Source organism: Pristiophorus japonicus, chromosome 9 (genome assembly GCF_044704955.1).
Source record: "Pristiophorus japonicus isolate sPriJap1 chromosome 9, sPriJap1.hap1, whole genome shotgun sequence".
Classification (NCBI taxonomy): domain Eukaryota; kingdom Metazoa; phylum Chordata; class Chondrichthyes; family Pristiophoridae; genus Pristiophorus; species Pristiophorus japonicus.
Genome location: NC_091985.1, coordinates 161,332,685 through 161,360,120, shown reverse-complemented (window position 1 = coordinate 161,360,120; position 27,436 = coordinate 161,332,685). Strand labels below are relative to the sequence as shown.

At 45.9% G+C, this 27,436-nt stretch overlaps 1 protein-coding gene across 3 annotated transcripts in view; it reads right to left on the bottom strand.

The window, feature by feature from the left end:
* serac1 (serine active site containing 1) overlaps window positions 1-27,436 on the bottom strand; it is a 114,250-nt gene that overhangs the window by 5,948 nt on the left and 80,866 nt on the right. For all 3 annotated transcript variants that reach the window (XM_070890011.1, XM_070890013.1, XM_070890012.1), the window contains one exon: window positions 13,212-13,309. In XM_070890011.1, the coding sequence (XP_070746112.1) occupies window positions 13,212-13,309 (98 nt within the window). The remainder of the gene's footprint in view (window positions 1-13,211; window positions 13,310-27,436) is intronic.

The following is a 27,436-nucleotide window of genomic DNA, read 5'->3' as shown; positions in this document are numbered from 1 at the left end:
GAAACCTAGTACCCTCAACAGTGCTCCAAACCCCAGGGACCCTAAAAAATTGCTACCAAACGTCCAGAGTTGCCCAACTCCAACGATGCATCTTATCGATTACGTTCCTGTACATTGTGTGCTTTGAGTAAGAAATAAAATTAAGTACATAGATAAAGGAACACAATGGATCCCCCAAAGCACCAAAAAGGAAAATAACTTTATTTGTCTTTTTCAGTCACCCTAAGTCAGTGGGCCTGATAATATTGTTGGTAACATCTTATTGTTGTAAACAATATTGCATCGTTCAGCTCAGCTTGAGCAACACCACAGGAGGTCCGTGGACATGTATTTAAAATGGTCCATAAGGATACCAACAACTTGTATTTAACATAGTAAACGTCCAAAGGTGCTTCACAAGACACATCAGATAAAATTTGACACCGAGCTAAAGAAGATGACATTAGCGTAGGTGACCAAGTGCTTGGTCAAAGAGGTATGTTTTAAGCAGTGTCTTAAAAGGAGAAGAGTGAGATAGAGAGACAGAGAGGTTTAGGGCAGGAGTTCCAGAGCTTAAGGTCTAGATGGCTAAAGGCAGGGCTGCCAATGGTGGGGTGAGGGAAGTGGGAATGCACAAGAGGCCAGAGTTAGAGCAGCAGAGAGATCTCAGAGCATTGTCGGGCAAGAGGAGGTTACTGAGATAAGGATGGAGAGATTTAAAAACCAGGATGAGAATTTTAAGATGGAAGCGTTGCCGGACCGGGAGACATGTAGGTCAGTGAGCACATGGGGGTTTGCTGCTGTGATTGGCGGGGGGACAATAGGTCAGTATATGAGGAATATGAGGTGCGACGAATGTTTGTGGCGGAGGGGCAGCAAGAGATCGTGGAGGAGGTGCGGCAAATGAGGCTATGGGGCCCAAAAGAGTCAAGGGCAGCACAGGCCAGCCCACACTGCAATATGTGTGCGCACTAGGTCCGTGCAGCAGAGCAGGTCTCCAGTCGTCCTGGTTAACCCTTGCTACTGGATAAAGACCTAGCTCTGTCAAGCCCGTGTGGTGGCTGGTGTGCAACGGTCACCACATGTTAAAAAATCCACGCACAGGCATCTTCCACCCTTTCAACTGGAGTTCAGGATTAGAATATCGGGTACGACATTGAAACACCTGTGAACCCATGTGCAATCAAGTCATCCTCGTTCGAGGGACCGCCTATGATGGGGTGATGGGTAAACGGGATGGTGCAAGTTAGGCCACTGGCAGCAGAGCTTTGGAGGGTGGGCGAGGGAACACGAGGCAGGAGAGTGTGGATATCACAGAAGCAGCAGAAAGACTGAGGCATGGCTGGAAGCGGAAATAGGTGGTCTTTGTGAGGGAGTGGATATGGGGGTAGACGTTCAGCTTCTGGACAAACTAGGTCTGTATTCACAAGAGGTCTGGCTCCGGCTGAGAGATTGGCCAAGGGGGCTCGAGAATTGATTGTGTGCCAAGGGTTGAAGACGATAGCTTCAGTCTTTCTGATATTTAATTGGAGAAAACTTCAGCTCACCCAAGACTGAACGTCGGACAAGCAATCTGACAACATAAGAGACAGTGAAGGGTGGTGATGAGGAAGAGCTGGGTATCATCAGCGTACATGTGGGGTGCCACAGGGATCATTGCTGGGGCCTCAACTATTTACAATTTATATTAATGACTTCGATGAAGGGACCGAGTAAAACGAGGCCAAATTTGCTGACGATACAAAGATAGGTGCGAAAGCAAGTTGTGAGGAGGACGCAAAGAATCTACAAAAGAATATAGATAGGCTCAGTAAGTGGGCAAAAATTTGGCAGATGGATAATAATATGGGAAAATGTGAGGTTATCCAGTACAGAGAGATCTGGGGGTTCTTGTACATGAAACACAAAAGGTTAGTATGCAGGTACAGCAAGTAATCAGGAAGGCCAATAGAATGCTGGCCTTTATTGCAAGGGGGATAGAGTATAAAAGTAGGGAAGTCCTGCTACAACTGTACAGGGCGTTGGTAAAACCACACCTGGAATACTGTGTACAGTTTTGGTCTCCTTGTTTAAGGAAGGATATACTTGCATTGGAGGCTGTTCAGAGAAGGTTCACGAGGTTGATGCCCGAGATGAAACATAGAAACATAGAAAACAGGAGCAGTAGTAGGTCATTCGGCCCTTCGAGTCTACACTGTCATTCAATATGATCATGGCTGATCCTCTATCTCAACACCATATTCCTGCTTTTTCCCCATACCCCTTGATGCTTTTTGTTTCTCGAAATCTATCTATCTCCCTCTTAAATATATTCAGTGACTTTGCCTCCACAGCCTTCTGTGGTAGAGAATTCCACAGGTTCACCACCCTCTGAGTGAAAACATTTCTCCTCATCTCGGTCCTAAATTTCCTACCCCGTATTGAGACTGTGACCCCTTATTCTAGACTTCCCAGCCAGGGGAAACATCCTACCCGCATCCAGTCTGTCCAACCCCGTCAGAATTTTATACATTTCAATGAGATCCCCTCTCATTCTTCTAAACTCTTGTGAATACAGACCTAGTCGATCCAATCTCTCCTCATACGACAGTCCTGCCATCCCAGGAATCAGTCTGGTGAACCTTCGCTGCACTCCCTCTATGGCAAGTATATCCTTTCTTAGGTAAGGAGACCAAAACTGCACACAATACTCCAGATGCGGTCTCACCAAGGACATCCTTGCTCCTGTACTCAAATCCTCTTGCAACATACCATGTGCCTTCCTAACTGCTTGCTGCACCTGCATGTTTGCTTTCAATGACTGGTGTACAAGGACACCCAGGTCCCTCTGTACATCGACACTTCCCAAGCCATCACCATTTAAATAATACTTTGTCCTTATGTTTTTCCTACCAAAGTGGATAACTTCACATGTATCCACATTATACTGCATCTGCCAGGTGTTTGCCCACTCACTCAACCTATCTAAATCGCCTTGCAGCATCTTTGCATCCTCCTCACAACCCCACCTAGTTTTGTGTCATCAGCAAACTTGAAAATATTACATTTGGTTCCCTCATCCAAATCATTTATATATATATTGTGACTAGCTGGGGCCCAAGCACTGATCTCTGTGGTACCCCACTAGTCACTGCCCGCCACCCTGAAAAAGACCCGTTTATTCCTACTGTTTCTTGTCAGTTAACCAATTTTCAATCCATGCCAATACATTACCCCCAATCCCATGTGCTTTAATTTTGCATACTAACCTTTTATGTGGGACTTTAACAAAGGCCTTCTGAAAATCCAAATACACTACATCCACTGGTTCTCCCTTATCTATTCTATCAGTTACATCCACAAAAAACTTCAGTAGTTTTCCTTTCATAAATCCATGTTGACTTGTTTAATCCCGCTGATATTATCCAAGTGTGCCGTTATCACATCCTTTATAATAGACTCCAACATTTTCCCTACTACTGTCAGGCTAACCGGTCTGTAGCTCTCCGTTTTCTCTCTCCCTCCTTTTTTAAATAGTGGAGTTGTCATATGAAGAAAAGTTCAGCCTATAATCATAGGAGTTTAGGAGGTGAACTTATTGAAATGTATAAGATTCTGAGGGTGCTTGACAGGGTAGATGCAGAGAGGATGTTTCCCCTCGTGGGGGAATCTAGAACTAGAAGGCATAGTTTCAGAATAAGGGGTTGCCCATTTAAAACAGAAATGAGGAGGAATTTCTTCTCTCAGAGGATCGTGAATCTTCGAAATTCTCTGCCCCTGGGAGCTGTGGAGGCTGGGTCTTTGAATATATTTAAGGTGGCGATAAGACAGATTTTTGAATGATAAGGGAGTCAAAGATTAGGGGGAATGGGCGTGGATGTTGTGTTAAGACCAGGATCAGATCAGCCATGATCTTATTGAATGGCAGAGCAGGCTCGAGGGGGCAAATGGCCGACTCCTGCTCCTATTTCTTGTGTTCTTATGTTAGTACTGTGTAGTTTTGGTCTCCTTATTTAAGGAAGAATATACTTGCATTGGAGGTAGTTCAGAGAAGGTTCACGAGGTTGATTCCGGAGATGAAGGGATTGTCTTATGAAGGAATGTTGAGCAGATTGGGCCTACACTCATTGGACTTTAGAAGAATGAGAGGTGATCTTATTGAAATGTTTAAGATTCTGAGGGTGCTTGAGAGTAGATGTAAAGAGGATATTTCCCCTTATGAGGGGATCTAGAACTAGAGGACATAGTTTCAGAATATGGGGTCACCCATTTAAAACGGAGACGTGGAAGAATTTCTTCTCTGAGGGTCATGAATCTTTGGAATTCTCTACTCCAGAGAGCTGTGGAGGCTGGGTCATTAAATATATTTCAGGTGGAGAGAGACAGATTTTTGAATGATAAGGGAATTAAGGGTTATGGGGAGCGGGCAGGGAAGTGGAGTTGAAGCCAAGGTCAGATCAGCCATGATCTTATTGAATAGCGGAACAGGCTCGAGGGGCCAAATGGCCTACTCCTGTTCTTATTTCTTATGATTTTGTTTATTATGTATTCCCTTTCCTTGTTAGCCCTCTCCAAATGAATTCTCTCACACTCCTCCGGATTGAATTCCATTTGACACTGTTCTGCCCACCTGACCAGTCCATTGATATCTTCCTGCAGTCTACAGCTTTCATCTTCATTATCAACCACACGGCCAACTTTTGTATCATCTGCAAACTTCTTAATCATGCCCCCTACATTCAAGTCTAAATCACTGATACATACCACAAAAAGCATAGGACCGAGTACTGAACCCTGTGGAACCCCACTGTCAACAGCCTTCCAGTCACAAAAACACCCATCAACCATTACCCTTTGCGTCCTGCATCAGCCAATTTTGGATCCAACTTGCCACTTTTCCCTGGATCCCATGGGCTTTTACTTTCGTGACCAGTCTGCCATGTGGGACCTTATCAAAAGCCTTGCTAAAATCCATATACACTACATCATACGCACTACCCTCATCGACCCTCCTGGTTACCTCCTCAAAAAATTCAATCAAGTTAGACACGACTTTCTCTTAATACATCCATGCTACTATCCTTGATTAATCAGTTTCTTTCTAAATGAGGATTTATCCTGTCCATCAGAATTTTTTCCAATAATTTTCCCACCACCTGCTAACTGGCCTGTAATTACTTGGTCGATCCCTTTCTCCTTTTTTAAACAAAGGTACAACATTAGCAGTCCTCCTACACCACACCTGTAGCCAGAGAGGACTGGAAAATGATGGTCAGAGCCTCTGCTATTTTCTCTTTTGCTTCTCTTAACAGCCTGGGATACATTTCATTCGGGCCTGGGGATTTATCCACTTTCAAAGCTGCTCCGCCCCTTAATACTTCCTCTCTCCCCATGTTTATTTCAGTGAATATTTCACACTCCTCCTCCCTGATTGCAATGTCTGCATCGCTCCTCTCTTTTGTGAAAGCAGACACAAAGTATTTATTAAGAACCATATCCATGTCTTCTGCTTCCACACACAGATTACCCTCATGGTCTCTAATAGGCCTTGCTCTTAGAAACATAGAAAATAGGTGCAAGAGTCGGCCATTCGGCCCTTCGAGCCTGCACCACCATTCAATAAGATCATGACTGATCATTCCTTCAGTACCCCTTTCCTGCTTTCTCTCCATACCCCTTGATCCCCTTAACCGTAAGGGCCATATCTAACTCCTTCTTGAATATATCCAATGAACTGGCATCAACAACTCTCTGCGGCAGGGAATTCCACAGGTCAACAACTCTGAGTGAAGAAGTTTCTCCTCATCTCAGTCCTAAATGGCCTACCCCTTATCCTAAGACTATGTCCCCTAGTTCTGGACTTCCCCAAAATCGAGAACATTCTTCCCGCATCTAACCTGTCCAGTCTCGTCAGAATCTTATATGTTTCCATGAGATCCCCTCTCATCCTTCTAAACGCCAGTGAATAAAGGCCCAGTTGATCCAGTCTCTCCTCATATGACAGCCCAGCCATCCCTGGAATCAGTCTGGTGAACCTTCGCTGCATTCCCTCAATAGCAAGAACGTCCTACCTCAGACTAGGAGACCAAAACTGAACACAATATTCCAGGTAAGGCCTCACTAAGGCCCTGTACAACTGCAGTAAGACCTCCCTGCTGCTATATTCAAATCCCCTAGATATGAAGGCCAACATACCATTTGCCTTCATTACCGCCTGCTGTACCTACATGCCCACTTTCAGTGACTGATGAACCATGACACCCAGGTCTCGTTGCACCTCCCCTTTTTCTAGTCTGCCGCCATTCAGATAATATTCTGCCTTCGTGTTTTTGCCCCCAAAATGGATAACCTCACATTTATCTACATTTGATTCTTACTCTTGATTTATCTTGATTTTGATTCATACTCTTGCTCATAATGTATTTATAAAACATATTTGGGTTTTCCCTGATTTTTTTCCCTCCTCTTTGCTTTCCTAATTTCCTTTTTAATTGCACTCCTGCATTTTCTATACTCCTCTAGGATTTCTGCAGCATTGAGCCCTCGGTATCTGGCATAAGCCTCCCCTTTTTTCCTTAATCCTACCCTGTATGCCCCTTAACATCCAGGGGGCTCTAGATTTGTTCGTCCCACCCTTTTTCTGTAAGGGAACATACTTGCTCTGAACCCTCACGATCTCCTCCTTGAATGCCTCCCACTGCTCTGACACTGATTTACCTTCAAGTAGCTGTTTCCAATCCACTGGCTAAATCTCATCTCAGCTCAGTAAAATTAGCTTTTCCCCAATTGAGAACTTTTACTCCTAGTGTATCCCTGTCAGCAGATCTGAAGAGAGGGAACCATTAACTTCCGTACCACCAGTGTTAGGCTGACTGGCCTGTAGTTACCTGGTTTATCCCTCTTCCCATGAATAGTGGTGTAACATTAACAACTCTCCAGTCCTCCCGGCACTATTCCTGTACCCAGTGAGGATTGAAAGATTGTGACCAATACCTCTGCTATTTCTACTTTTGCTACTTTCAGCAACCTAGGATATATTCCATCTGGACCAGGTGACTTACCAACTTTCAGTAATGCTAATCTTTTTAGTACATCTTCCCTATCTATTACTATTTTGTCCATAGCTTTCCTCTCCTCTTTCAGTGCAACCTTCACATCATCCGCTTCTTTGTGAAGACTGATGGAAAGTGCTCATTTAATACTTTAGTCCTCTGCGGCTACATGACATTTTCCCTTTCAGTCCTGAATAGGAAAAAGTTGGACCATATAACCTCATACTTCATGGGGGCTAAAGTGCCTCCGGGGAGCACTAACGGGGCACAATGGCATTTTTGCCTGGGGGAGGGGGGGGCGCTACCGCCACCCGGGAAATTGCCCCGGAGATTTGGGGGGCATTGGCCCGACAGTGCCCCATCCTGCGATTACTGCCCCGGGCTGGCACGCAACCAGCGATGAGGTCATTGCCGAGTGCGCAGACCCCTTACCGCGCCGTGGGGAAATTGACCCGTGAGCTGCGACGCCGACACACGCGGATGTCAATGCCAGCTTCATGACTGGCAGACATCCGTCGCCGGATAGGGGGAAGAAAGCTGTAAATAGCGGAAATTAATAAACCGGAAGTTGCTGGTACTACATGCAGGGCGGCTGTTATTTAGAATGAAACAAGATTGTCTAAAGTTTGGACTTGGATTTACGTATCGGGAATGTCCATTGTGGCTTGTGTGTTGCTTTCTTGCTGGCTCCCGACGTATAGTTCTCCTGCAGCTGGTTATCAGGTAGCCCCAAGCCCGGTTGCCGGGACCCCCGAGGCCAGCAACTGGGGAGAACCATTTTAATTTTTTTATATATATAAACGGTATCCCAGCTCCTGGCTGTGGCAGACCCAGTGGGTAAACCTTGCTGTTGCTACCAGCAGCTACTGAATTGGCAAGAAGCCAATAGAAAAGCAGCTTCTTGGGCTGAACCAAGAGCAGAGGAGAGGGGGAGTTCAACAGGTAAGAGCAAAAGAAATACACACAGATGGCGCGCGATATACACCGATCTCTCGTGAAAATAAAAAATCAGGTTATTGCCTCATTGTTGAAGCTTCATCTGAACTCAACGACGGACGGACCAGGTCATCGGACGAAAGACAAGCAAGTGGCAGGGAAGGCCCAGCAGGGCGGAGACAATCAGCCGGTCACAGAGGTCACCCACTGACCACAAAACCCTGGTTTGTTTGAATGAGGCAATAAAAAGGCAAAAGAACAGTAAGTTGTGAAAATGATACACACAAAATGGAGGTGAAGCCAACAGACTAGAAAATAGAGGCCATGGCCTCAGCTGGAAGCTTTATATTCGTGGCCAGGCGCTCTCTGACAGACAGATAGGCCGAGTCTGGGCGCTCGTGTCCTTTGAGATACCGCTGGCTACTTGTGAAAGAGTCGGGGAGGAGGAAAGGGTGGGCTGCCTTTCTCACTAAAGGATTTATGGCGATGAGGTCAGGTGGGTAAAGTCGCTCAGGGCCCTGCTTATTTCTCCATTTCTCTCATGTGTCATCCGCTGTTAATTCAAGTCACTGGCTTTCATCGCCCTGTTGGGGTTTTGTATCCAAATAATAGGGAAGTTCTGTTTGGGAAATGGAGGACATGACCTGGAAATTTAGTCCAGTCCGACCCGGTGGGCGCAGAACGAGGCTATCGTGAGCACAGGGCTTGTGGTTCCTGCTTTATCTCCTGTTCAGCAAAAAGTTGATCTTGGGCAGCACATGGGCATATCGTAAATTCAGGATAAAAACAAAATGTTGGAAATACTCAGCAGGTCAGGTAGCATCTACGGAGAGAGAAACAGTTAACGTTTCAGGTCAGTGACCCTTCATCAGACCTGAAACATTAATTCTGTTTCTCTCTCCACCAATGTTGCCTGACCTGCTGAGTATTTCCAGCATTTTCTGTTCTTATTTCCAATTCACAGCATCTGCACTATTTTTCTTGTATAAATTTAGGGCTCAATACATTCTTCTTTGTGCAAAGTATAACAGAGCTTTTCCTCCATTAAAGGCACTATATAAATACAAGTTGTTATTAATAACTCATTTTTATACAGAAAAAATACTTGTGTTGTGTTACAAGGGGCAGTGGAATTGTTAGAACATGGGAGGGTTGCCTTGGAGGTAAGTGTTGAGAATGCCTAAAGATAGATAATCTCCTACTGTAACACAGTCCACTTGGCCTACTTAATTTCCCACTGCTGGACCACAAAGCATATTCGGGTCCTGATCTCGTCTGCCAAAATTGTTCACTTTCTATTCTCCACTGCTAGCCGCCTTTTTAAACCCCTGTCCCCAGTCTCCATCCTCACCTCCGACAATAAGTGTGAGGAACTCATGGACTTCTTTGTCCCTAAGATTGAGACCGTCCGTTCGGCCATCTCTGCCCTCTTCCCTTCCTTCCTCGAGCCCACTGGGCCAAACTTCCTCTAAGGATCCCCCCTGCCCTAGCCCTGACCTCACATCTTTCTCCAGCTTCTCTCCGATCTCCCCTCATGACCTTTCCGAGCTCATCTTGTCCACGAAACCCACTTCCTGCTGTTGACCACCCAATTTCCATTTCGGGCTCCCATGTTCTTCTTAGGCAGTCCCTTGTATCGAGGATGACTTGCACACTTAAAGGGTTGACGGTGGATAGGCAATGGCAGACATTTGAAGATCACATGGATGAACTTCAATTGTACATCCCTGTCTGGAGTAAAAATAAAACGGAGAAGGTAGCTCAACCGTGGCTAACAAGGGAAATTAAGGATAGTGTTAAATCCAAGGAAGAGGCATATAAATTGGCCAGAAAAAGCAGCAAACCTGAGGACTGGGAGAAATTTAGAATTCAGCAGAGGAGGACAAAGGGTCTAATTAGGAGGGGGAAAATAGAGTATGAGAGGAAGCTTGCAGGGAACATAAAAACAGACTGCAAAAGCTTCTATAGATATGTGAAGAGAAAAAGATTAATGAAGACCAGCCTAGGTCCTTTGCAGTCAGAATCAAGTGAATTTATAATGGGGAACAAAGAAATGGCAGACCAATTGAACAAATACTTTGGTTCTGTCTTTACGAAGGAAGACCCAAATAACCTTCCGGAAATACTAGGGGTTCGAGGGTCTAGCGAAAAGGAGGAACTGAAGGAAATCCTTTTTAGTCAGGAAATTGTGTTAGGGAAATTGATGGGATTGAAGGCCGATAAATCCCCAGGGCCTGATAGGCTTCATCCCAGAGTACCTAAGGAAGTATAGCCCGAGAAATAGTGGATTGGTCATCATTTTCCAACATTCTATTGACTCTGGATCAGTTCCTATGGATTGGAGGGCAGCTAATGTAACACCACTTTTTAAAAAAGGAGGAAGAGAGAAAACAGGGAATTATAGACCGGTTAGCCTGACATCGGTGGTGGGGAAAATGTTGTAATCAATTATTAAAGATGAAATAGCAGCACATTTGGAAAGCAGTGACAGGATCGGTCCAAGTCAGCATGGATTTATGAAAGGGAAATCATGCTTGACAAATCTTCTAGAATTTTTTGAGGATGTAACTAGTAGAGTGGACAAGGGAGAACCAGTGGATGTGGTGTATTTGGACTTTCAAAAGGTTTTTGACAAGGTCCCACACAAGAGATTAGTGTGCAAAATTAAAGCACATGGTATTGGGGGTAATGTATTGACGTGGATAGAAAACTGTTGGCAGACAGGAAGAAGAGAGTCGGAATAAATGGGTCCTTTTCAGAATGGCCGGCAGTGACCAGTGGGGTGCTGCAGGGTTCAGTGCTGGGACCCCAGCTATTTACCAAATACATCAATGATTTAGATGAAGGAATTGAATGTAATATCTCCAAGTTTGCAGATGACACTAAGCTGGGTGGCGGTGTGAGCTGTGAGGAGGATGCTAAGAGGCTGCAGGGTGACTTGGACAGATTAGGTGAGTGGGCAAATGCATGATGATGTGATAAATGTGAGATTATCCACTTTGGTGGCAAAAACAGGAAGACAGATTATTATCTGAATGGTGACAGATTAGGAAAAGGGGAGGTGCAACGAGACCTGGGTGTCATGGTACATCAGTCATTGAAGGTTGACATGCAGGTACAGCAGGCGGTGAAGAAGGCAAATGGCTTGTTGGCCTTCATAGCTAGAGGATTTGAGTATAAGAGCAAGGAGGTCTTACTGCAGTTGTACAGGGCCTTGGTGAGGCCGTACCTAGAATATTGTGTTCAGTTTTGGTCTCCTAATCTGAGGAAGGACTTTCTTGCTATTGAGGGAGTACAGCGAAGGTTTACCAGACTGATTCCCGGGATGGCAGGACTGACATATGAGAAGAGACTGGATCAACTGGGCTTGTATCCACTGGAGTTTAGAAGAATGAGAGGGGATCTCATAGAAAGTATAAAATTCTGATGGGATTGGACAGTTTAGAGGCAGGAAGAATGTTCCCGTTGCTGGGGAGTTAAAGAACCAGGGGTCACAGTCTAAGAATAAAGGGTAAGCCATTTCGGATCGAGATGAGGAGAAACTTCTTCACTCAGAGAGTGGTTAACCTGTGGAATTCTCTACCGCAGAAAGTTGTTGAGGCCAGTTTGTTAAGATATGGTCCTTATGGCCAAAAGGATCAAGGGGTATGGAGAGAAAGCAGGAAAGGGGTGCTGAGGTTGAATGATCAGCCATGATCTTATTGAATGGCGGTGCAGGCTCGAAGGGCCGAATGGCCTGCTCCTGCACCTAATTTCTATGTTCTATGTTTCTCTGCTTCCACGCCAAAAAGGGATGAGTTCACAGGTGTTGACGTTATTTACGGTTCTCTCGCCTCAGGTACTGTCCCCCACTCCTTCAAATCTGCCTTCATAAGCCTCGATCCCTCCGTCCTTGCAAATTATCGTCCCATCTCCAACTTCCCTTCCCACGCCTTAGTCCTTGAACGTGTTGTCGCCTCCGAAATCCATGGCCACCTTTCCCACAACTCCATGTTTGAATCTCTCCAAATCCAGTTTCCAACCCTGCCACAGTACCGAAACAGCTCATCAAAGTCACAAATGACATCCTTTGTGACTGTGACAAAGGCAAATTATCCCTCCTCGTCCTTCTTGACCAGTCTACAGCCTTTGACACAGTTGACCACTCCATCCTTCTCCAATGCCTCTCCACTGTTGTCCAGCTGGGTGGAACTGCACCGCCTGGTTCCATTCTGATCTATCTAATCGTAGCCAGAGAATCACCTGCAACGGTTTCTCTTCCCACCCCCGCATCGTTACCTCTGGTGTCTCCCAAGGATCTGTCCTTGGCCTCCTCCTATTTCTCATCTACATGTTGCCCCTTAACGACATCATTCGGAAACACAGCCTCAGTTTCCACATGTACGCTGATGACACCCAGCTCTACCTCACTACAACTTCTCTCGACCCCTCCACGGTCTCTAAATTGTCAGACTGCTTGTCCGACCTCCGGTTCTGGATGAGCAGAAATTTTTTCCAATTAAATATTGGGAAGGCTGAAACCATTGTTTTCGGTCCCTGCCACAAACTCCATTCCCTAGCTACTGTTATTATTTATTTATTATTTAAATGGAGAAAAATTGCAAAGTGCTGCAGTACAGCGGGACTTGGTGCATGAAACACAAAAGGTTAGTATGCAGGTACAGCAAGTGATCAGGAAGGCCAATGGAATCTTGGCCTTTATTGCAAAGGGGAAGGAGTATAAAAGCAGGGAAATCTTGCTTCAATTGTACAGGGTATTGGTGAAGCCACACCCAGAATACTGCTAAATTTAAGACAGAGATAAGGGATTAAGGGGTTATGGGGAGTGGACAGGGAAGTGGAGCCGAGTCCATGATCGGATCAGCCATGATCTTATTGAATGGCGAAGCAGGCTCGAGGGGCCATATGGCCTACTCCTGTTCCTATTTCTCATGTTCTTATGTTTACGGAGCGAGCTGCTGTGATCTGGAATGCACTGCCTGTAAGGCTGGTGGAAGCAGATTCAATAGTAACTTTCAAAATGAAATTGGAGAAATACTTGGGATAGGAAAAAAAATTACAAGACTATGGGAAAAGAGGAATGGGATTAATTGGATAGCTCTACCAGGCATGATGGGCCGAATGGCCTCCTTCCGTGCTAAATCATTCTACGATTCTAGGATTAAAAGGGGTCTGATACAAGTCTGATACTGGAATATTTTTCATAAAGTGGCAAATGTAAAACAGCGACAGGAGGAAATCCGTTTGCTTTTGTAAAGTTCTTACCACCCATACTGTGTGCTACCCACACCACAGGCCTGTCTCCAACACCTGCAGCTTTCAGTTTGATCAGCAGCTCCCGACCCCGATAAGCCAAGGATTTCCTGGGTCAAAACAAAAAGTGACAAGTCCACTTTCATTACATGCTGGCTTCAAACTTGAGTGGCTTCTAAATTTAAAAAAAAAAGCACTACAATCTATGAAAATAAATAGTGCAAAAACGTCCACAGATCAACACACAAGTTTAAAACTTACTTTTGTTAACTTAAGTTACTATTCAAGCGGCAATTGGTTTGCAGCCTCTGTGCTGCCTGCTGATGAACACGATTGTGGCATTCAGCCCAGTGTTGAATGCGCCGCTGAGTGGCTGAACTCTCAGCAGGAGGCCCCAAGTTCGTGCCCGGCAAGCACCAATTAAAGCTGGCCTGCACCTCTTAAAGGGGAGGTGCATTCTGCCTGCAGCAGGTGTTTGAACTGGGTAAAGGAGAGTCAGAGCAGGTAAAAAGGACTACTGATGTCACAATAGGGGAGCGAGCGTGCTCCAAGGTTCTCCGATGCAGCACTGGTGGCCTTGTTGCAGGAAGTGAACATGCCCTCCAGGCAAATGCAGCAAAGGCATCAGGTGCCAATAGCCACTATGGTAAATGCCAGCAGTGTTATCCCGAGAACCTGGACTCAGTGCAGGAAGAAGTTTAATGACCTCACACGAATGGTCAAGGTCAGTGAATTCACTTTTAAATGCCGTATCACACCGCCTGCACCACTAGCCTGACACACAACTCAATTCCCCACACCCCCATCACTCACCTATCAATAATCTCTACCAACCTCACCCTCACACACTTGGCACCGCTGTAAGTCTCACACCCACATCTCACAGCTTGGACACTGTCAGCTCATCAACCATGACAGGCACATCACCCAAACACATTACACCACACTCACTGACTCACTTCCCTCTCTCTTGCAGGACAAGGTGGCTGACAACTGGAGACAGCAGGCGTAGGGACAGGTGTGCCTGCATAATCTGACACCAATGGAGAAGACAGTGCTGGCCATTATTGGGAGGGGCACTGCAGAGTCCGTGGCCAGCGGCAGGCCTGAAACAACACACGATGTCGGTATCCTCCTTCTCACATCCCACTTCTCCCCCTCATCCCACAACCGCTTCTGATTTACAAGCTGCACATGGTGTAAGCATGCTCCTCTTGCTTTCCTTCCCTCCCCTCCCCACAGCCCCACCCTTGAGCCTTTCTCCTTTCAGATAGCCAAGAAGTGCCACCTGGCCAAGCAGTGGTGGGGGGTGGAGCACGAAACAGCATCTATGATCAATACACAGCCCGGTCACTCGATCTGACACTCGCTGCCACCAGCTCAGATACCGACACTCCGCGCCCTGTAGAGGAAAGGTTGGACACGGGTTCTACACGTGGCGAGACACCGGGCACGAGTGGCCTGCAGCCACGGCGAGGGGGGGGGGAAAAAGAGTGTAGTGAAGGCGGCAGCTCCCCAGAGGGTGAGGTCGTACACGAGTTCTGCTCTGGGAGTACTGCAGGGCTCCTTCAGAGTGGTCCAGGCAACGGAAGCGTTGTTTAAGGATGGCAATGGTCTGCACTATCAGATTCCTTGTGGCAGCACGCCGTTCGCTACACACATGTTGCCCACGTGAGTGTGCGTTGTGAAGCGGAGCCATGAGCCAGGTGGTCAGCGGATAGTCCTTACTGCTCAGTAACCACTCTCTGGTTTGTCGTAGTGGCTCAAAGACAGAGAAGAGCAGACTGGAGCAGAATAAAAGCATCAGGCCTGCTGCCAGGATACTGGGCATTAACCGCCATGATGTGCTGAACATGGTTGCACACTAACGGCACATTCAGCCAGCGGTAACCTTTGCGGTTTTGGTAGATCTCAGCATTTAGAGGCGGCGCCCGCAAAGCCACAGCATCTAGTCGCTGGCGCCCTGCACCATGGGGAAGGTCGCTATCTTGGCAAAGCCACATGCACGATCTCTGGTCAGAGAGAAGACAATGAAGTCCCCTCTCCTGTCACCTCCCTTACCCAGCAGTGGACGGTAAACTGGGAGATGTTACAGATGTAGCCTGCTCCAGCCGGGAAAGATCCCGACGCTAGGAAATTCAGGACCGTCACGGTCAACAGTCACAGGCAGCGGTGTCCTTGCCCCGGAGTGAGGCTGCAGGTCTGGGTGCAAGAGGTGGCAGAGTTCTGTGAGCACCTCCTTCATAAAGCGCAGACACCTCACACTCTGCTCCTGGCTCAGGCTGAGGGAAGGGAAGTGCTCTCGGAAGACCCTGGGTGGGTAAGGCCTCCTGCTGAGAGCCTTCCTCCTCCTGCCTCTGTTCCATCTCCCTGTCATGCTGCAGGCCAAGGGAGATGATAACTAGAGCCCCCATGACTGGGAGCAAGTGGCCTGACCAGAAGTCAGAATGAAGGCCTTCTCAACTTGCAGCACCACTCCCAGTCACCTCACCAACTTTACACAACTCGAGAAATAAGATCTGAAGACATCTCCTGATATTCGAGGAGACGTGAATTCAGGCATACAAGAGCCACTAGGATTCTGCATGACCAATAGGCACGATGATCCTACTGTCGAGGTTGATTTTCCTAGAGCCCGGGTGTCTCCAGCACTTGCGGAGGGCTTCCCAAATAAAATTCGTGATGCATCACCAAGATGTCGGAGAGGGAATGCTGGAAGGTTGGTGGATTCAGAGTGTGACTGTAGACGGCATATTGAGCCAGACCTCACGATAGGGATCAATCCATAGACACACCTGAAATGGATCCTACCCGAGTCCTGAACACAGCAAAATCAAAAGGAAAATGCTGCGGTTGCTGGAATCCGAAATAAAAACAGAAAATGCTGAAATTACTCAGCAGGTCAGGCAGCATCTGTGGAGAGAGAAACAGAGCTAATGTAAGAGGTCGATGACCCTTCGCCAGAACTGGGTTATAGAAGTGCCGAGTGGATGATCCATATCAGCCTCCACCTGAGGTCCCAACCATCACAGAAGCCAGTCTTCAGCCAATTCGATTCACCCCACGTGATATCAAGAAACGGCTGAGCGCACTGGATACAGGAAAGCTATAGGCCCTGACAACATCCCGGCTGTCGTGCTGAAGACTTGTGCTCCAGAACTAGCCGCGCCTCTTGAGCACAAGGGGAGGTGCAATGAGACCTGGGTGTCATGGTACATCAGTCATTGAAAGTAGGCAAGCAGATACAGCAGGCAGTAAAGAAAGCAAATGGCATGTTGGCCTTCACAGTGGGAGCATTTGAGTATAGGAGCAGGGAGGTCTTGCTGCAGTTGTACAGGGCCTTGGTGAGACCACACCTCGAGTATAGTGTGCAGTTTTGCTCTCCTAATCTGAGGAAGGACGTTCTTGCTTTTGAGGGAGTGTATCAAAGGTTCACCAGACTGATTCCCGGGATGGCAGGACTGACATATGAGGAGAGACTAGATCGACTGGGCCTGTATTCACTGGAGTTTAGAAAAATGAGAGGGGATCTCATAGAAACATATAAAATTCTGATGGGATTGTACAGGTTAGATGCAGGAAGAATGTTCCCGATGTTGGGGAAGTCCAGAACCAGGGAACACAGTCTAAGGATAAGGGGGTAAGCCAGAGAACCGAGATGAGGAGAAACTTTTTCACCCAGAGAATTGTGAACCTGTGGAATTCTCTACCACAGAAAGTTGTTGAGTCCAGTTCGTTGGATATATTGAAGAAGGAGTTAGATGTGGCCCTTACAGCTAAAGGGATCAGGGGATATGGAGAGAAAGCAGGAAAGCAGGAAACGGAAGAGAGTGACTAAAGTAAATGTTGGTCCCTTCGAAGATGAGAAGGGGGATTTAATAATGGGAAATGTGGAAATGGCTGAGACCTTAAACAATTATTTTGCTTCGGTCTTCACAGTGGAAGACACAAAAACCATGCCAAAAATTGCTGGTCACGGGAATGTGGGAAGGGAGGACCTTGAGACAATCACTATCACTCGGGAGGTAGTGCTGGACAGGCTAATGGGACTCAAGGTAGACAAGTCCCCTGATCCTGATGAAATGCATCCCAGGGTATTAAAAGAGATGGCGGAAGTTATAGCAGATGCATTCGTTATAATCTACCAAAATTCTCTGAACTCTGGGGAGGTACCATCGGAATGGAAAGCAGCTAATGTAACGCCTCTGTTTAAAAAAGGGGGCAGACAAAAGGCAGGTAACTATAGGCCGGTTAGTTTAACATCTGTAGTGGGGAAAATGCTTGAAGCTATCATTAAGGAAGAAATAGCAGGACATCTAGATAGGAATAGTGCAATCAAGCAGACGCAACATGGATTCATGAAGGGGAAATCATGTTTAACTAATTTACTGAAATTCTTTGAGGATATAACGAGCATGGTGGATAGAGGTGTACCGATGGTTGTGGTATATTTAGATTTCCAAAAGGCATTCGATAAGGTGCCACACAAAAGGTTACTGCAGAAGATAAAGGTACGCGGAGTCAGAGGAAATGTATTAGCATGGATAGAGAATTGGCTGGTTAACAGAAAGCAGAGAGTCGGGATAAATGGGTCCTTTTTGGGTTGGAAATCGGTGGTTAGTGGTGTGCCACAGGGATTGGTGCTGGGACCACAACCGTTTACAATATACATAGATGACCTGGAAGAGGGGACAGAGTGTAGTGTAACAAAATTTGCAGATGACACAAAGATTAGTGGAAAAGCGGGTTGTGTAGAGGACACAGAGAGGCTGCAAAGAGATTTAGATAGGTTAAGCGAATGGGCTAAGGTTTGGCAGATGGAATACAATGTCGGAAAATGTGAGGTCATCCACCTTGGAAAAAAAAACAGTAAAAGGGAATATTATTTGAATGGGGAGAAATTACAACATGCTGCGGTGCAGAGGGACCTGGGGGTCCTTGTGCATGAATCCCAAAAAGTTAGTTTGCAGGTGCAGCAGGTAATCAGGAAGGCGAATGGAATGTTGGCCTTCATTGCGAGAGGGATGGAGTACAAAAGCAGGGAGGTCCTGCTGCAACTGTACAGGGTATTGGTGAGGCCGCACCTGGAGTACTGCGTGCAATTTTGGTCACCTTACTTAAGGAAGGATATAGTAGCTTTGGAGGGGGTAGAGAGACAATTCACTCGGCTGATTCCGGAGATGAGGGGGTTACCTTATGATGATAGATTGAGTAAACTGGGTCTTTACTCGTTGGAGTTCAGAAGGATGAGGGGTGATCTTATAGAAACATTTAAAATAATGAAAGGGATAGACAAGATAGAGGCAGAGAGGTTGTTCCCACTGGTCTTGGAGACTCGAACTAGGGGGCTCAGCCTCAAAATACGGGGGAGCCAATTTAAAACCGAGTTGAGAAGGAATTTCTTCTCCCAGAGGGTTGTGAATCTGTGGAATTCACTGCCCAAGGAAGCAGTTGAGGCTAGCTCATTGAATGTATTCAAATCACAGATAGATAGATTTTTAACCAATAAGGGAATTAAGGGTTTTGGGGAGCGGGCGGGTAAGTGGAGCTGAGTCCACGGCCAGATCAGCCATGATCTTTTTGAATGGCGGAGCAGGCTCGAGGGGCTAGATGGCCTACTCCTGTTCCTAATTCTTATGTTCTTATGTTCTATGAGGTGAATGATCAGCCATGATCTTATTGAATGGTGGTGCAGGCTCGAGGGGCCGAATGGCCTACTCCTGCACCTATTTTCTATGTTTCTATGTAGCCAAGCTGTTCCAGTACAGCTACAACACTGGCATCTACCCAACAATGTGGAAAACTGCCCAGGTATGTCCTGTCCACAAAAAACAGGACAAATCCAATCCGGCCAATTACCGCCCCATCAGTCAACTCTCAATCATCAGCAGAGTGATGGAAGGTGTCGTCGACAGTGCTAGCAATCGCCACTTACTCACAATAACCTGCTCATCGATGCTCAGTTTGGGTTCCGCCAGGACCACTCGGCTCCAGATCTCATTACAGCCTTGGTCCAAACATGGACAAAAGAGCTTAATTCCACAGGTGAGGTGAGAGTGACTGCCCTTGACATCAAGGCAGCATTTGACCGAGTGTGGCCATAACAACATAAGAATTAGGAGCAGTAGTCGTCCCATTTGGCCCTTCAAGCCTGCTCCGCCGTTCAACAAGATCATGGCTGATCTTCTATCTCAACTCTACTTTCCTGCACTATCCCCATATCCCTTGATTCCCTTAATATCCAAAAATCTAGCGATGTGTCTTGAATATACTCAATGACTGAGCTTCCACAGCCCTCTGGGTTAGAGAATTCCAAAGATTTACCACCCTCTCAGTGGAGAAATTGATCATCTCAGTCCTAAATGTCCGACCCCTTATTCTGAGACTGTGACCCCTGGTTCTAGACTCCCCAGCCAGAGGAACACCCCCCTGCATCTATCCTGTCAAGCAACATAAGAATTTTGTATGTTTCAATGAGATCACCTTACATTCTTCTAAACTCTAGAGAATATAGGCCTAGTCTACTCAATCTCTCCTCATAGGACAATTCCCCCCCCACCCCAGGAATCAGTCTGGTGAACCTTCGTTGCACTTCCTCTATGGCAAGTATATCCTTCCTTAGGTAAGACAACCAAAACTGTACACAATACTCCAGGTGTGGTCTCACCAGGGCCCTATATAATTGCAGTAAGATGTATTTATTCTTATACACTAATTCTCTTGTCGTAAAGGCCAACATACCATTTGCTTTCTTAATTGCTTGCTGTACCTGCACGATAACTTTCAGTGACTCGCGTATAAGGACATCCAGGTCCCTCTGAACACCAATATCTCCAAATCTTTCACCGTTTAAAAAATACTCTGCTTTTCTATTTTTCCTACCAAACTTCACATTATATTCCATTTGCCATGTTCTTGCCCACTCACTTTAGCCTGTCTATATTTCCTTGACGTCTCTTTGCATCCTCCTCACAACTTACATTCCCACCTAGCTTTGGATCATCAGCGAACTTGGAGATATTACATTGGTGCCCTCATCCAAATCATTGATTATAGATTGTGAATAGCTGAGGCCATGCACAGATCCTTGCGATACCCCACTAGTTACAGTCTGCCAACCCAAAAATGACCTGTTTATTCCTACTCACTATTTTCTGTCCGTTAACCAATCCTCAATCCATGCTAGTATATTACCCACAATCCAATGAGCCCCAATTTTGTGTAATAACCTCGCGTGGCACATTATCGCCTTCTGAAAATTAAAACACACCACATCCACTGGTTCCCCCTTATCTATTCTGCTAGTTACAACCTCAAAAAACTCAGATTTGTCAAACATAATTTCCCTTTCATAAATCCATGTTGACTCTGCCCAATCCTGTTATTATTTTCTAAGTGCCCTGCTACATGCCCTTAATAATAGATTCTAGCATTTTCCCTACTACTGATGTCAGGCTAACTGGTCTGTAGTTCCCCATTTTCTCGCTCTCTCTCCCCTTCCTTTCTTCAATAGCAAGGTTACTTTGCTACCTTCCAATCTGCAGGAACCTTTCGAGAATCTATGGAATTTTGGAAGATAACAACCAATGCATCCACTATCTCTATAGCCACCTCTTTCAAAACCCGACAATATAGGCAATCAGGTCCAAAGAATTTATTGGCTTCCAGTCCCATTAATTCCTCCAGTAATATTATTTTACTAATACTAATTTCTTTCATTTCCTCATTCCCTTGGTTCTCTACTATTTCCGGGAGGTCTTTTGCATCTTCTTCACATGAAGACAGACACAAAATATTTGTTTCATTTCTCTGCCATTTCTTTATTCCCCATTAAAATGTCTCTGGTCTCAGCCTGTAAGGGACCGTTTACCATCGGTTTTGTGTCTCTCGCTAGTTTGCTCTCATATTCTATTTTCCCTTTCTTTATCAATTTCTTGGTCCTCATTTGCTGAATTCTAAAATCCTTCCAATCCTCAGGCTCTTTTTGGCAACATTATAAGCCTCTTCCTTTGATCTAATCTCATCTTTAACTTCTCTTGTTGGCCACAGTTGGACCACTTTTCCTGTGGCGTTTTTGTGCCGTAAAAGGAATGTAGGTTTGTTGTAAATTATGTGTTAATTGTTTGAATGCTAGCCATTGCTCGTCTACTATCATACCTTTTACATAGAAACATAGAAAATAGGTGCAGGAATTGGCCATTCGGCCCTTCGAGCCTGCACCACCATTCAATATGATCATGGCTGATCATGCAACTTCAGTACCCCACTCTTGCCTTTTCTCCATACCCCCTGATCCCTTTAGCCATAAGGGCCACATCTAACTCCCTTTTGAATATATCCAAACAACTGGACTCAACTACTTTCTGTGGTAGAGAATTCCACAGGTTCACAATTCTCTGGGTGAAGAAGTTTCTCCTCATCTCGGTCCTATATGGATTACCCCTTATCCTTAGACTGTGATCCCTGGTTCTGGACTTCTCCAACATCGGGAACATTCTTCCTGCATCTAACCTGTCCGATCCCGTCAGAATTTTATATGCTTCTTTGAGATCCCCTTTCATTCTTCTAAATTCCAGTGAATATAAGCCTAGTTGATCCAGTCTTTATGTCCCTGCCATCCCGGGAATCAGTCTGGTGAACCTTCACTGCACTCCCTCAATAGCAAGAATGTCCTTCCTCAGATTAGGAGACCAAAACTGTACACAATACTCAAGGTGTGGTCTCATCAAGGCCCTGTACAACTGCAGCAAGACTTCCCTGCTCCTATACTCAAATCCTCTCTCTATGAAAGCGAACATGCCATTTGCTTTCTTTACTGCCTGCTGTACCTGCATGCCTACTTTCAATGACTGATGTACCATGACTCCCAGGTCTCGTTGCACCTCTCCTTTTACTAATCTGTCACCATTCAGATAATAATCTGCCTTCCTGTTTTTGCCACCAAAGTGGATAACTTCACATTTATCCACATTATACTGCATCTGCCATGCATTTGCCTACTCGCCTAACCTGTCCAAGTCACCCTGCAACCTCCTAGCATCCTCCTCACAGCTCACACTGCTACCCAGCTTAGTGTCATCTGGAAACTCGGGAGATATTACATTCAATTCCTTCGTCTAAATCATTAATATATATTGTAAATAGCTGGGGTCCCAGTACTGAACCTTGGCGGTACCCCACTAGTCAGTGCCTGCCATTCTGAAAAGGACACGTTTATTCCCACTCTTTGCTTCCTGTCTGCCAACCAGTTCTCTATCCACGTCAATACATTACCCCCAAGACCATATGCCTTAATTTTGCACACTAATCTCTTGTGTGGGACCTTATCAAAAAGCCTTTTGAAAGTCCAAATACACCACATCTACTGGTTCTCCCTTATCCACTCTACTAGTTACATCCTCAAAACATTCTCGAAGATTTGTCGAGCATGATTTCTCTTTCATAAATCCATGCTGATTTGGACTGATCCTGTCACTGCTTTCCAAATGCGCTGTTATTACATCTTTAATAATTGATTCCAGCATTTTCCCCACTACCGATGTCAGGCTAACCAGTCTCTAGTTCCATTTTCTCTCTCCCTCCTTTTTTAAAAAGTGGGGTTATATTAGCTACCCTCCAATCCATAGGAACTGATCCAGAGTCCATGGAATGTTGGAAAATGACCACCAATGCATCTATTATTTCTAGGGCCACTTCCTTAAGTAATCTGGGATGCAGACTATCAGGCCCTGGGGATTTATCGGCCTTCAATCCCATCAATTTCCCCAACACAATTTCCTGACCAATAAGGATTTCCCTCAGTTCCTTCTCCTCGCTAGACCCTCGGTCTCCTAGTATTTAAGAGGTTATTCGTGGCTTCCTTAGTGAAGATACAACCAAAGTATTTGTTCAATTGGTCTGCCATTTCCTTGTTCCCCATTATGAATTCACCTGATTTTGACTGCAAGGGACCTACATTAGTTTTCACTAATCTTTTTCTCTTCACATATCTATAGAAGCTTTTGCAGTCAGTTTTTATGTTCCCTGCAAGCTTCCTCTCATACTCTATTTTCCCCCTCCTAATTAAACCCTTAGTCCTCCTCTGCTGAATTCTAAATTTCTCCCAGTCCTCAGGTTTGCTGCTTTTTCTGACCAATTTATATACCTCTTCCTTGGATTTAACACCATCCCTAATTTCCCTTGTTAGCCACGGTTGAGCCACCTTCCCCATTTTATTTTTAATGTAATTTCCCAATTTACCTTAGCCAACTCGCCTTTCATACCTACATAGTTTGCTTTGTTTAGATTTAAGACCCTAGTTTCTGATTTAACTGAATCACTTTCAAACTTAATATACAATTCTATTATATTATGGTCACTCTTCCCTAAGGGCCACTTTACTACAAGGTTATTAATTAACCCTTTCTTATTGCACAATACTAGATCTAAAATAGCCTGCTCCCGAGTTGGTTCTTCAACATACTGATCCAGAAAACTATCTTGTATACATTCCCTGAATTTGTCCTCCACATTATTATTGCAAATTTGGTTTGCCCAGTCCATATGTAGATTAAAGTCCCCCATGATTACCGTATCACCCTTGTTCTTGCATCTTCATCCGTGAAGACAGACACAAACTATGTGTTTAATTTCTCTGTTTGGGGGTCTATAAACAAATCCCACCAATGTTTTCTGCCCCTTGCAATTTCTTAGCTCCACCCAAACAGATTCTACTACTTGATTTTCGGAGGTAAGATCCTTTCTCTCTACTGTCTTTATCCCATCCTTTATTATTAGGGCTACCCCTCTTCCTTTTCCAGTTTGTCTATCTTTTCTAAAAGTTAAGTATCCTGGAATATTTAGTTCCCAACCTTGGTCACTTTGAAACCACGTCTCCGTAATCATAGAATCATAGAAATTTACAGCACATAAGGAGACCATTTCGGCCCATTGTGTCCGCGCCAGCCGACAAAGAGCTACCCAGCCTAATCCCACTTTCCAGCTCTTGGTCCGTAGCTTTGTAGGTTACGGCACTTCAAGTGCCCATCCAAGTACTTTTTAAATGTGGTGAGGGTTTCTGCCTCTACCACCCTTTCAGGCAGTGAGTTCCAGACCCCCACCACCCTCTGGGTGAAGAAATTTCCCTCAAATCCCCTCTCAGCCGTCTACCAATTACTTTAAATCTATGCCCCCTGGTTATTGACCCCTCTGCTAAGGGAAATAGGTCCGTCCTATCCACTCTATCCGGGCCCCTCATCATTTTATACACCTCAATAAGGTCTCCCCTCATTCGCCTCTGTTCCAATGAAAACAAACCCAGCCTATCCAATCTTTCCTCATAGCCAAAATTCTCCAGTCCAGGCAACATCCTCGTAAATCTCCTCTGTACCCTCTCTAGTGCAATCACATCTTTCCTGTAATATGGTGACCAGAACTGCACACAATACTCCAGCTGTGACTTAACTAGTGTTTTGTACAGTTCAAGCTGGCTGTTAGATCAAACCTATTAATTTTTATCCGCGCTATTAATTCACCTATTTTGTTGCAAATGCTTCGTGCATTCAGATATAGTGCCTTTGGCGTTGACTTTTTATTTTTCCCTGATGTCAGCTTAGTCACTGATGCCCTGTTACCTTTGTTACTCTCTGTCCCTTCCTGATCCCCTGTTTATTTTTACCCAAAACTCTGCTTTGCGCTAGAGTCTTGACATTTCTCTTGCTGCTTTCAGATTTACTCTTTCCTGAATCCTCCCACCCCCCCATCATTAGCTTATAGTCCTGTCTACTGCCCTAGTTATTTGATTTGCCAGGACACTGGTTCAAGCACGGTTCAACGGAACAGCTCCCAGTTTCCCCAGTACTGGTGCCAGTCCCCCATGAAGCAAAGTCCCCGCCACCCACACCACTCTTTGAGCCATGCATTAACCTTCTAATCTGCTTATCCCCATGCCATTTGGCGCGAGGCTCAGGTAACAATCCAGAGATTATTACCTCTGAGGTTCTGCTTTTTAATTTTTATTTGGACCCCAACTCCTCAAACTCTTTATCAGAACCTCATACTTAGTTCTACCAATGTCGTTGGTTCCTACGTAGACCACGACAGCGGGATCCTCCCCCTCCCACTCCAGGTTCTTCTCCAGCCGTGAGGAGATATCTTTAACCCTGGCACCGGGCAGGCAACACAACCTTCGGATCTCCCGGTCACAGCTGCAAAGAATAGTATCTATCCCTCTGACTATACTGTCCCTACCACAACTACATTCCCTTTCACTCTCCCCACTTGAATGGCCTCCTACACTATGGTGAGAGGAGGAGGTGGTGAGAGAGTGGAGAACACCAGTTCCAACTGTCACAGGACAGAGAGTGGAGAGCACCACTCAGGCACTAGGTATTCTGTGGCGAGTGTCTCACCTCCTGACTCCCCAAAGCCTTTCCACCATCTACAACGCACAAGTCAGGAGTGCGATGGAATACTCTCCACTTGCCTGGATGAGAGCAGCTCCAACAACACTCAAAAAGCTCGACACTTTCTAGGACAAAGCAGTCTTCTTGATCGGTACCCCACTCACTACCTTAAACATACACTCCCTCCACCACCGGCGCACCGTGGCTGCAGTGTGTACCATCTATAAGATGCACTGCAGCAACTCGCCCCGGCTTCTTTGGCAGCACTTCCCAAACCCGCGATCTCTACCACCTAGAAGGATAAGGGCAGCAGGCGCATGGGACACCATCACCTGCAAGTTCCCCTCCAAGTCACACACCATCCTGACGTGGAAATATATTGCCGTTCCTTCATCGTCGCTGGGTCAAAATCCTGGAACTCCCTCCCTAACAGCACTGTGGGAGCACCTTCACCACACGGACTGCAGCGGTTCAAGAAGGTGGCTCACCACCACCTTCTCAAGGGACGATTAGGGATGGGCAATAAATGCTGGCCTTGCCAGCGACGCCCACATCCCGTGAACGAATTAAAAATGGAGCCTCAGTGACCTCCTTTACGCAACAGTGGGCGGCAAACTGTGACATTTTGCGAATATCTCCAGCTCCAGACTGGAAGGAGCCAGTCGCATAGATGTTCATCACCATAGTCACCTTCACAGCCATTGGTGATATGCTCCTTGCCCTTCTCTGAGGTTGGAGCAAGTCGCAGGATGTCCTTACTGAAGCGTGGCTATTTTACACAGTGTTTCTCACTGATTTCAAGGTAGGAGGATTGCTCCCTGAACATTACGGGCTCCCATGTTTGGCAGCAAGTGGTCTGTGCAGAATTCTTGAAGTCAGGACAAAGTCCTTGAGCACCTGCCACACCATTCCCTGCAGACTTTACCAACTTTAAATAACTCTAGACAGCACCAAACACTTGCAGAATCGTAGCAACGGCCAGAATAAATCAATCAGCAACTTACCTGTAAGTAGTTGATGATCCCTTTAAATAGTGCAGCTGAGGGGTCCTTCCTGCGGTGCGAGATTAAGGGCTCAATTTTCCCCAAAGCTTTTTTTTTGACGCCTGATTTTTTGGGGCCCAAGAACACCAAAAAAAAACATTCTAAGTTTCCCGTTGGATTTCTTCATTTTGGTGCAGCCTAACCTGTCCTTTAGTTTTGGGGGTGGAGCCTTGATCAGCGCTAAAAAGATCGGGCTGCCATGGTAACCAGGGTCACAATGCGAACCGAGGCTGCAAAGTGAAGCATACAACCAGCTCCCAACACATTAAAAGAATTTGAAAAACACATAACAGCTCGCTTGCTCTCTGTGTGAACCGGGGACCTAGAATGGGACCGGACCGGGAGAATGGGGACCTATAATGGGACCGGACAGCCTTTGGGCAGGGTTGGAGATAAGTTGCTGCTATGTGTTTTTCAATTCTTTTAGTGTGTGTCCGGGCACCTGCTGCGCCGATTTCCTTATTTGCGCCAATTCATTTAACTCTCCACAAGGGTTTTCTGGAGAGGCCACATACACTGGCCTAAGCAGAACTGGAGTAACTCTCAGCTGGACAAACTTCCATGAATGACCAGAATTGGCGCGGGTGACTGGTTATGCCCCCTTTGGCTGAAAAAAAACCGAACCTAAAAAAATCGTGACTAACTGAGTTACGCTGGTGATTGGGGAAACTCTGGTTTTTCAACTTTGGCCAAAAAGAGCAGCCTGCTCCAAAAAAACAGTGCAAATCACTGGGGAAAATTGAGCCCTAAGAAAGAACTTTAGCTGGAGTGTTGAGCCCCAAATAGGCACTGCTAGTATGTCAGCATTGCA